The sequence below is a fragment of the Malurus melanocephalus genome, unplaced genomic scaffold (genome assembly GCF_030028575.1).
Source record: "Malurus melanocephalus ecotype Western Australia unplaced genomic scaffold, MMel_1.1 scaffold_702, whole genome shotgun sequence".
Classification (NCBI taxonomy): domain Eukaryota; kingdom Metazoa; phylum Chordata; class Aves; order Passeriformes; family Maluridae; genus Malurus; species Malurus melanocephalus.
In genome coordinates this window covers 21179-32812 of record NW_026623934.1, presented here as the reverse complement: position 1 = coordinate 32812, position 11634 = coordinate 21179, and the positions used below count along the sequence as shown (strand labels likewise).

The window sequence follows — 11634 nt, the reverse complement described above, 5'->3', positions numbered from 1 at the left end:
GCAGGATGAGTTTGAAAAGTGCCCACTGCTGGCACAGCTCGTGGTGTTCAGTGGAAGTGCGCTGATGGTTAAATGTGTCTGTCAGATTTCTCAGCCTTTCTGCTTCTCCTGGTGCTTCCTAAGCTCGGGAGTGCATCTGTTTGAATTGGGAATTGCCAGTGTTTTAACTCAGTGTGGTTCAGGGAGGCTCCAGCACCTCGTAGACAGTGACTGGGGGCATCATCTGTGCCCCTCATGGTGATCCCTGTRTGCTCCCCTCCCCTCTCCACCAGCTCTCTCCACCCTGAACAARGGCTACAACACAGGAAGAGCATAAGGGAAAACTTGACCCTGAATGATCTTAGCTGGTTTAGCTGGGCAAAAGCATTTGTTCAGAGCAATGYTGTATCATTAATTCACTTTTCCTAAAGCCACCTTGTTATTTTGGATTACTTTATACTTTATTTCCATGTGCTGGAGTGGTTGTCAAGGTTTTTTTGTTGGTTGGTTGTTCTGTGTTTTGCCATCCTGCACACAGTGTTTCTKTGGCTTCAGAAGTGCTGAAGTTGAGCCATTTCTGTGCAGGTTAGGCAAGAACAGTGTTCTGGTGTGCCAGACTTGCTTTATCCCTCCTACAAGTGGAGAGACAAAGCAAGAGAGCTGTGATGAGCTGCAGCACTGAGAAATGAAATGGGCCCAGGTACCCAAGCCCTGGATCCCTATCTTCCTTTATCTTTGACATTTGGAACTAGATTACAGTCATTTATTTTGGGGAGATAGGATATTGAGGTCAGGCCTTGCTAAAAGCACAGAGTAGAAATTATACAAAATTCAAAGCGTACTGAAAAAAAGAAATCCTAGTTTGATGATTCTWTGTTTTGGRTTTTATTTTTTTTAACCTTAATGCATGGAATGAGATTTCATCTTACTCTGTTTCTAATAAACAGCTGGTAGAAATATATCATCTTTTCAGCAGGGCAGGGTTATTCAGCTGCTGTGGCTGGTCATTTTTACTACATTCTCAGTTTATCTCAATATTTTTATATAAATTTCTATATTCTGCACACACACAACCATAGCAGAGGATTTTGGGTCCTTTGAGGTGTTGGCACCTGAGATGTTTCTACCTTTCTCTCTCTACTTCCCACCTCTTGCATGTCCAAAATACTCTTCAGAAGAGATTCAAATATATTCCTGTCTCAAAAACCACTTCAGAGAAGCACAAAATCTTGGCCCCTGTGGAAAAGAAATACTCCCACATGTGAACTGAATAAAGAAAAAACAAATCTTTTTTTTTTTTTTTATTTACTTTTTTAACTCTGCTGTCAGTGCAGTAAGATGTAAATAACCTCATTCGTGTTGTGTCCTGGCAAATAGTGTTAAACTTCCCTGGAAAGCTCAGCTCTTTCATTTTACTGGCCTTGTTCTTAACTGCCTAAAGTACCACCAAAGAAGGAAAATTCCCKAAAATTCCCTCCCCTCCTCACTGACCTTGTATGGGGGTAGGTGATGTTTTTGTGGGTTAAATTTTGTAATATGGACAAGAAATTAAATTTCTGTTAATATTTTGAACACTTAATGATCAATTTGCATTGAGTATAATGGACTCCTTGCATCATCAAATATATGAAATTTATTCCAATACCTGTGTTATTTCCCTTCAGCCACCTGGAGAAACTGGGGCATTTCTTTTCCCAGGGCCTTGTTTCAGGGTAACATTTCCATAGTAAACAAGTACAAAAAGAGTATTTTATGTGTACACTTTGTACAGAGTACTGGTGGTGGAGTTCTGATGTTGTAATGTAGCTGTGAACAGACATTTTGGGGGATTTTCATGTGCTGAGAATGATGATTTTAATTCAGTAGTGCTGSAAAAGGAGGTGAATTACAACAGGGAGGGACTTGTGGTCAAGAGTTCTTCATAGGGTAAATCCTGTGGGATTAGGATGCATTATGGAATACAGGGGTAGGGCCAGGAAAACCCAACCTCTGAATGAAAAATGGTGACACTGAAACATGAGAAACACCCAGACAACAAATACCTGTAAAATCTGCAAAATCCTGTGTCCTGACAAAGGTGTGTGGCCATGGAATGGAACAAGCACTTAATGTGCTGCCTTYAGTGCTGCATATTGAATATTTGTGAAATTGCAACAGTCACTGTGAAATCACTTTTAAGATTTGTTYTCACACTGCTTTTTCTCTGCTCACTTAAAAATAACAAGAACCACTGTGGAAATGCAATGTGGATTTTTGTTTTTAATCAAACTAACCGAATATTTGGGGGGATTAATGTGAATGGGATACTTTATGGGTTGAATTGCTGTGGCTGTGAAGTTGCAATAGTCACTGTAAAATCACTTTTAAAATGTGCTTTCACACTTAAATAACAAGAACCGCTGTGGAAATGCAGTGTGGATTTTTGTTTTTAATCAAAGAAATAACTGAATAGGAATGGGACAGTCTGTGGATTTTATTGCTGTGGCTGTGAAGTTGCAACAATCCCTGTAAAATCACTTTTAAGTTTTGCTTTCACATTGCCCTTTTTCTGTTCACTTAAATAGCAAGAACTGCTGTGGAAATGCAATGCGGATTTTTAATCAAAGAAATGGCTGAATATTTGGGGGGTTAATATGGATTGGATAGTTCATGGGTTTAATTGCTGTGGCTGTGAAGTTGGAACAATCACTGTAAAATCACTTTTAAGATTTGCTTTCACACTTAAATTACAAGAACTGCTATGGAAATGCAGTGTGCATTTTTAATCAAAGAAACAGCTGAATATTTGGGGGTTAATATGAATGGGGCAGTTTATGGATTGAGTTGCTGTGGATGTGAAGTTGCAACAATCCCTGTAAACTCATTTTCAAGTTTTGCTTTCACACTGGCCTTTTTCTGTTCACTTAAATAGCAAGAACCATTGTGGAAATGCARTGTGGATTTTTTTAATCAAAGGAATAACTGAATATTTGAGGGGTTAATGCGAATGGGATAGTTCATGGGTTGAATTGCTGTAGCTGTGAAGTTGCAACAATACCTGTAAAACAATTTCTAAGATTTACTTTCACACTGYYYTTTCTCTGTTCACTTTARTAACAAGAACYGCTGTGGAWATGCARTKCWGATTTTTAATCAAAGAAATGGCTGAATATTTARGGGGTTAATAWAAATGGGAAAGTTTAYGGAYTTTATTGCTGTGGCTGTGAAGTTGCAACAATTCCTGTAAAAACATTTGTAAGATTTGCTTTCACACGTAAATAACAAGACCCGCTGTGGAAATACAATGCAGATTTTTGTTTTTAATCAAAGAAATAACCGAACATTTGGGAGGTTATTGTAAAGGGGGAGTTCATGGGTTGAATTGCTGCTGCTGCCAGCCTGAGTGACCCTTTCCTTGTGTCCCCTGCAGAACCGTCCCTCCGTTATCACCTGCGCTTCTGCCAACAACCGGAACTGCAACCTGTCCCACTGCCCCATCGCCCACAGCGCCTGCTCCGGGGCTGCCTACAGGAGACCCTCGAGCTGTAAGTGCCCCCGCTCCAAAGTGGCCTCATTGGCATTCCAGGAGAGCAGCGTGGCCTCAGCTGTGCCCCTATTCACAGGGAGAAAAGCAGCTGAAACAATGGACACCTCTTTGTCTCCCACTTTCTAAGCATCCATCCCGTGCCACGGCAGAAAGTACCAATGCAGAGTTAGGGGGACAGAGGTGTTCTTTCTTCTTCTTTTGAAAAGCTTCTTTAAAAAAAAAAAAAAACAAACACCCCACACAGACAAGTAAGTCATTATGTTTATTTTAGTGCAGCTGACAAACAGCAGCCAGGGCCAGCAGATCCCACCACGCTCTTATTTTAGGAGCTATAGTTTCCCTGCTCTTTCAATAGCCAGGAGACTCTTGGGATTCAGCTGCAGTCGCAAAAATCTTTCCTGCAGCCACAAATGCTCTTCCAAAGCCCGTACCCTCCGCCCTGCTCTGCATGGATAACACAAAAAGCTTTGCAGGGCAGTTGCTACAGCAACCCAAGCAGGGAGCTTTAGCTTTCTGCCTTCTGTGCAATTAGGACTTTTCATGAAATCTGTTCAGGCAGCACTTGCTGGGAAACCTGGGGCTGTTTCTGTTTGCTCTCACTGCACAGAAAGCACAGGAGAAGCACAGCCCTTTCCTTGCCAGTCCTTTACCTGCTGAGGCAGAGCTTTAACATGCAGCATTGCCAGAAGCTCATGGCACTGGGGCTCTGCCAGCCAGGTTGTGTCCATGGAACAATCCCAGTATGATGTAGGCAGCAGCCCCTAATAGTAGGGCAAATATTAGTATTATTATTAACAATATTTTATTTTTATAATGATGTGCTGTTGAATAACTAGAATTGGGAGCTGAAGGAGACCCTTAGACTCTTGGAGAAATCAGTCCTTAGGGATCTCAGTATTACAAGTTTTCTCTCAAACTGGTACTGCTGGTCCCAGGAGAGCTGCTCCAGGGGGACCCTGGCTGMTTTTACATGGGCTTGGAACAGGGCTGGATGTTTCCAGAAAAGATTGGTCTYCTGCCAGGTGAAGAGGTGGCTGTCCATGACACTCATGTTTATTTTGGGATCAAACAAGCCTTGCTGGAGCATAGTGGCAGTGCCATGGATCCCAACAATTCCAAGTGTTTTTGGAAAGAATTCTCACTGAAACACACAAATACTGTTTCTAAATTGTAAAACTGCACTGCTCTTACATTTAATGCGAGAAATTATTACTATTTGTGTTCAAAATCTGTCTTTTAAGGCTCTTTTAACAGTCCTACAGCACTAGTCTGCAGTGGCCATGATTCATTTAGTTGTCACTGCTCCCAGCACAAGTGTGTGGAGTAAGATGAAACCCTGAGCTCAGCTTTTGGCATGCTGCAATCTAGGATGAGGTCTGCTCACACCTGACTGCTATCAGCAGGCTGGGGAGCTGATTTGAAACAACTGTTTACATCATTAATTCCATTTAAGCCTAAATATAAGTTCTGTGTCATTGTTTTGGGAGGAGGTTTCCATAGAATTGGAGCTGGAGCTGTTAGTAGCCTGAGGGAGAAATATAATTACATAYAAATGCTCACCTGTTGCAGGTCACAGAAATGCAAAAATACTTAACTCCAGTTGTACCTTTTTTTGTTTTAACTCCTTCTTCCCCAACCCTTTCACTCCCAGGTCTGTAAGGAACGCCAGCTTTGTAACAAGGCCTTGTAGTGACAGGGCAAGTGGCCTTAAGCTGAAGGAGGGCAGGGTTGAGTGGGATATTGGGAAGAAATTCTTTCATGGGAGGGTGGTGAGGTGCACAGGGTGCCCAGAGCAGCTGTGGCTGCCCCTGGATCYCTGGCAGGGCCCAGGTCCGGGTTGGATGGGATGACCTGGGATGGTGGAAGGTGGCAGGGGGTGGGATGGGATGAGCTTTAGGGTCCTTCCAAGCCAAGCCATTGTGACAGGCGAGAGGATGCAGTACAGGGTGTGAGAGCAGCACTCGGGATGCAGTGCAGGGTGTGAGAGCAGTGCCCGGGATGCAGTGCAGGGTGTGAGAGCAGCACTCAGTGCCAGGGCTGTAACTCCCCCTGTGCCTCGTGTCCCCGCAGCCAGCGCTGCCTGCGACCCGGTGGTGGAGGAGCACTTCCGCAGGAGCCTCGGCAAGAACTACAAGGAGCCCGAGCCGGTGGCGAACTCGGTGTCCATCACGGGGTCAGTGGATGACCACTTTGCCAAAGCACTGGGGGACACGTGGCTGCAGATCAAGGCTGCCAAGGACGGCGTGGCCGGCAGCCCCGAGTCGGCGTCGCGGCGGGGCCAGGCGTCCCCTTCCTCCCACATGGTCAATCATAATCACTCGCCCTCCGTGGTCTCCTGAGGACAGCACTCTTCCCGTTGGGAATTTGCATGGTTTGACTGAGCTTTGAACAGTGCTTAAATAGTGGTGGGGGAGGGGAGGTTAGTTTTTTTTCAACACATGTTTTTGTGTACTCACTTTGGTTTTGTTATTTTTTTGTAAAAGGGTGCCCTTAAAGACGATAGCAGGAACTATTTCATAAAGATTCAGACGATGTAGCATCCTTTTCTTTCCTGCCTCAATTACCAAAGAAACCTCTGATGCAAATCTGCTGCCCCTTAAAAAAATAATGCACGCTAATCCACAAAAGCCATTACACTTAGTTGGTTGACCCAAGTGCTTTTTTTGCTTTTCTTAGCTTCTCAAGACTAGAATTTGTCTGGTTTGCTTATGTTGCTTTTTTTTTCCCTCTGTGAAGTAATTTTGTATGTATATACTTGAAAAGAACTGTCATGTATGATTTGCACTATTGGAGGAGGACTGAAGTTGCCCAGCAACTTTCTGGAAGAGGCTAATATTTTGAGGGCAAACTGCTGAAAAAAGGGTTTAAGGATGACATTTCTATCAGTTTGATTTTTCTTAAAGCAAAACAGCTTTGAAAGGGGAAGTCTCATACAGGTTATAGGTCTTTCTCTCTTTAGATTTCAGGTGCTTAGTGCTTGCAACTGGACTGCATAATTTACAGAACACGGGCATTTTTTTCCTAAACACTGCAGTTTGTTAGACTAGAGCTGAGGTTGGAGGGTTCCATAGTGCTTAACGATGCATGTTTTATGAAAAATAGCTGGTATCTATTAATGTATAGACAGTAAGAATCATAATACTTATTAGCTTCTCTTCAGAATTAGTTTATTTTTGTCAGTAACAACCCTAGATATACTTACTGCTGGTACAGTTGTACTCTATGATATTTGTATTTGCTATTCACTTTAGTGGCAGCAGCACCGAGGGCAGCTCAGGACAGGCCTCGTGCAGCACTGCTGCTTCACAGGGATCTGCTTCCCAAACCCCAGTCTGTGTAATCCACCCCGAACTAGCTGCAGGAACTGCTACCCTACGGATCTTGGCTGGACAACAGATTGTTACAGTTTGTGAAAGATGATCTTTCCGTTTGTTTATTTTTTTTTTTAAGCCTATCCATCAGCCTATGCCAAGTCGCAGCATTACATTCCTCCAGTAGAGACTTTATACAGGTATTACTGCATTTATTATCATTTGCTATATTAATAGCTACTAACTAGAAATTAGGCAGTAGAGGCAGGCATAAAACCACAGCTGTGCTAGTGCTAAGAGCTTCTCTTCTTCTTGTTAAGTGTAACTGCTCTGCCCCGTACATTCCATCTTCCCAGGACAGTTGCAACCRGGGCTTGCTTTTTATACTGAGTGCCCTGAAACGCTGGGCTCAGTGTAGGAAGTGAGAATTGGTTGGAAGATGAACTCCATGTGATGTATTATGGACTTTGTTACAGTATTGGGTCCATTGTGGCTTTTATTTTATGCTTTTTTTTTTTAAGTTAAGCTATTTCATTTGGAAAAGGTGCAGGGTAGAAAGAGATSGGGAGATTGGCTCTTACTCTTGGTGAGAAGGTGGCTGCTCAGTTTTCTTTAAAAAAACTTTAAAAAAAACCCACAAAAAAAAACAACCCAACACCTAAGCCCCCCAGTTTTACACATTTCACTACCATCTTACTGGGTAGTCAAYGCTTCCTTGCTTTGGCATTCAGTACCCTACTCTCTGTAGGAAGATTGTTAAAAGAACACTTTTTTATATAGGTAACTTTAAGACCATCGTTACGCTGTGCGTAAAGAATGTACAGAGAAATTTGTAGGTATTTTTTGAGGAACAATTAATTTGTTAATGATATGTAGCTATTTAATTTTTCCCTTTCCTTTATTGTAATCATTCTTTTTTTTTCCTTTTTTTGTTTGTTTGGAGAAAAAAGTTGATCTTTTTTTTGTTGTAGATTTGTCTGTAATACAGTAAAAGTGCAGGAACACAGTTATTCTATGAGGACACTGCATTAGCATTAATAGCCACTCGTTTGTTATTGCTACAGGCTACTGAGCAGTATAACAGTCAATACTAATACTGTAGATGGACTCTGTGGAAAATGTGACTCCTCTATTTCTTTGTAAACACAAATAARATAATGTTTCTAAAGCTAATATTTTCAATAATAGCTGATTTACAAGGTTACATTTACTTATCTGAGATAGGTAAATGGATTTGAGGGCAATAAAGATTTATCGTGCTATGTCCAGTAAAACAGATACTGGACACAACAATGTCACGAAAGCCAAAGGGTTGGGGGGGAGGTGGAAGGACACTAAACTGAACTCACCATCACGAGGTGTGGTGAAGTTCCTTCACAGAGCCAGGTTATCTACAGTTCAGTTTGAAAGATTCTCTCTGTGTTTGTAAATCTGTAATATACCATTCTTTTGTGGCCTTGTTTCACCTGGAAAAAAAAAAAAAAAAAAGGTTTGGCAGGCCATCTTTTTTTTTTGTACTTAAAAGTAGCCTTAAAGAACAATAAAGTGCTCTTAAATCACAGGTGTGTTCCTAAGCCTCTGTATTGCCTGGTGAGACAGGAATTGGGGTCTGTACTTCGTGAGCTGGAAGCAGAAACAAACCTCTGGCTACATCCTGCTTTCCTACAAAGATCCCTACCTTTTTTTAGGACCATAACCCCACTGGTGGAGCTGTCACAGCCTCAGTTTGGGGTTTGGGGGGGAGTTTCCCTACAAGAGTTTGTCAAGAAATCCTTTACAATAGCAGTAAAAATCGCTGTTGCTGTCCCAGCCACCATGGTGGGCCTTGAGGAGCTCACCTGGACAGGGACTGGCTTGGAAAACACCAGCTGGTCCTGCATTTCTGTTCATGAAAASACCAATTTTCTGGCAGTTTGTTTGTCCCTCGACTTCTTCAAGTGTTACCTAGAGAACATGAATCCCTCCCTGGAGAAAACAGCTATATTTCAAATGTCAATGTGCACTGTCCTCTGTTCCAGGTGAGCAGCATTCCAATGGCCCTGGAGATGGTTAATCCTTAAAAAGGAGTTGTAATTACCTGAGTTGGAGAAAGCTCAGTGAACCAGGGAAGAACCTGCAAAGGGCTTTCAACTGAAGGCATTAGAAGGGGCTCTAGAATGAAAAAAATGAGCCTCTTTTTAAAAGGAACGAGACAGGGCCTGAAGGGTTTGAAAATATGGCAGGCCTGGCACAGCCAGGCTTGGCATAAGGAAGATGCCATGAGAATACTTCCAAGGAACAAACAATCCATGAAGGACTGGTTTAACACATCTGAAACACATCCCTCTCAAAGCAGCCGTGGAAAGAGGCCCAAATGCATGTGGGGAGGGGTGTGGGAGGGAGGCCAGGGACAGCATGGCTCTGAGGGGAGCAGCTCCCAGCAGGGAAAGGATTCCCTGCACCACCCTTTTGGGGCTCCAGGGCACAGGCCAGGCCCATCGCCATCCTCCAGGTCAGTAGCTTACAGCCAGCTCCATTCTCTGCAWGGTAAATGGGTTTTTCYWACWGGCACAAGCAGTAATTCTGCACAGKGGGGTGGCACCATGGCCTGGAGAAACCAGCCCAGCACACATTCAATTGACTCACCCGGTATTTGTCACAGCATCTTTTCCTGCAAGCTAAAGGAGAGGCAAATGCCAGCTGTGCTTTTGTAATCTCACCCCTACACACAAGTATTAGTTTAAATAATTTCAATCTATCCATAATTTCAATTTCAGAGAACACCTGACATCACAGTGCCCTCAGGACTGAGTTGGGCTCTGTGCACAGTTTAAGGAGTGCCCTCTCCTAAATGCAGTTTGGGTGCAATTCAGGCTGGATTGGGGTTGAAAATTGCCTTTGCAGACAAAAATATCCAGAGCCCAGAGAGAGCTGGGCAGTGCTGGTGAGACCAAGGGTGGTCCAGGAGATAACAGTCGTGTCCTCACTGAATGGTGGCACTGGACAGTGACCACTGAYGTGTCCAGAGGGCTGAAGGGACCTCACCACAGCCTGGGAGTGGCGGTGCTCGGGCTGCTCCAGTTTGGGATGATCCCTGTGAATGGATCCCTCTCCAGTATCCAAACACTGCCAGCAGCTCATGTTCTTAACCTGACACCCAGGTCGGACCCATCGGGAGCATTTCCAGTGTTATTTGTGCAGAGCTGGCACGCTTAGGCTTGGCCCAGGGGAATGTTCTCACTATCTTTAGATCCTTCTTGAAATTTAAACCCCTCTGTGTCCTCCTGATGTKCAGGAGCTGTGTGTGCCCTGGCATGGACACAGCCCCAGGTGTGTTCCCACRTCTCCAGCTCTCTTCCCTTAGAGGCTGATTCCACAGCTGGATTCCACCGTGTGGTGAAGCACACTTCATCCCTGATAGAACATATCAATTTAATCATTTTCTAACCTCTCTTTTAATGGGAACATTCTGCCCCTCTCTGGGACAGCTACCTCAAGCGCTTTCCCAGATATAAGACAGCCAAATTAATTTAATCTCTTATTTTTAAGCTGCAGTTACACACAAGAGGACCAGTGCCAAAAACCAGGCCATTCCCAGTACTGGCTCCTCCTGAGCTGCCCCTCYTTGTGGACAGTGTCCTGCTGAAGGCTCCATCCCCACCCAACAGCAGCACCCATCCCTRAGGAGCACCAAATAGGAAATTCTCCTATTTTCCTTTGTGAAGGATCAGGAACCCCATTCACCAGACAACAATGGGCAGGCTCAGGGGTTTAGAGCTGCTAATTGCTGTGTCACTCGGGCATCCATAGCCTGGGACATTCCTCTCTGCTGGGAATGGTTGGCATGGGATTAGTTGGACATGGATATTCACACTGGCATGCATTTATATTGTAGCAGAGCTGGAAAAAAACAGAATTTCTTTTTCCACAGGCTAATTTCACATAATGACAAAGCAGTTACTAACTTCCACAAGAGCACAKTTCACTGCAGTCACATGAGGCCCTTTCAATCTTTCCCTGCTTGCAGCCCAGCCAGTTTCACTGCTCACTGCTGCACTGTTCAGTCTAATTTTACATTTGACTTTGCTAAGCAGCAGCTTTCTCAAATGCCAAGGAGAACATCTGTCTTCTCTCCATCACAAAGAGACACAAAGGCATCTGTCAGCACGAAGCTGTGTCAGCCAAATGCCTGCTGCATTTAATAGTCAAAAAGCTGCTTATCTTAAAACTGTTTACTCAGTTTGGGGGAATACTCCACACACAGAGCCCTTCTGAGAGCCTCTGCTATCCTGGCAAATCAAAGTTACTTTTTTAATGCAGGAAAGCACAAAGCTCTGATCTCCTGCTTCCTGAAACAGTGAAATACTGTGGGTCAAGCTGTGTTAATGGCATCTGGCTTGTCTGTTAAAATACACACAATATACACTGAGGTTATAGAAGTTCTAGGTAGTTAAAAGGAAGCATTAAAAATTATAGCTTTGGGGTTTTTTTTTTGCTTTCAGAGGAAAAACATGATTCAACTAATTTAAAAAACAGTATTTCTCAGCCTAAGCCTCAACCTTTGCTCTTCGCTGCTACACCACAGTATTCATTTAGCTTTTTTTGAGGGGGGAAGTAGGGATGAAAACAGTGGAAAGAACTAASAGTACTTACAGATCAAAGCAAGGGCTTTTCCTTTTTCTTTTTCCTTCCAAGGGACAAGTTCTTGGGCTCCTGCTGAGGCCACAGAAAATCTCAGCTTATCAACTTTCCCCACAAGAAAGTGTGTGTGGCTTCAAACAGCACCACAGGTAACAAAGGCTTTTCTCTGGCTTTCCCTGRCATACCTGGAGCGAAGCT

The 11634-nt window shown here is 43.6% G+C and overlaps 1 protein-coding gene across 2 annotated transcripts in view; it reads left to right on the top strand.

Annotated features, from left to right (window-relative positions):
- VGLL4 (vestigial like family member 4) overlaps positions 1-8375 on the top strand; it is a 75572-nt gene extending 67197 nt beyond the window's left edge. The window contains exons 4-5 of one of the 2 annotated variants that reach the window (XM_057384343.1): positions 3384-3503; positions 5576-8375. In XM_057384343.1, coding sequence (XP_057240326.1) covers positions 3384-3503; positions 5576-5844 — 389 coding nt within the window. In that variant the 3' untranslated portion in view covers positions 5845-8375. Of the gene's footprint in view, positions 1-3362; positions 3504-5575 lie in introns of both variants that reach the window. The other variant, XM_057384342.1, reaches the window with a different exon arrangement.
- Positions 8376-11634: the final 3259 nt, after the last annotated feature.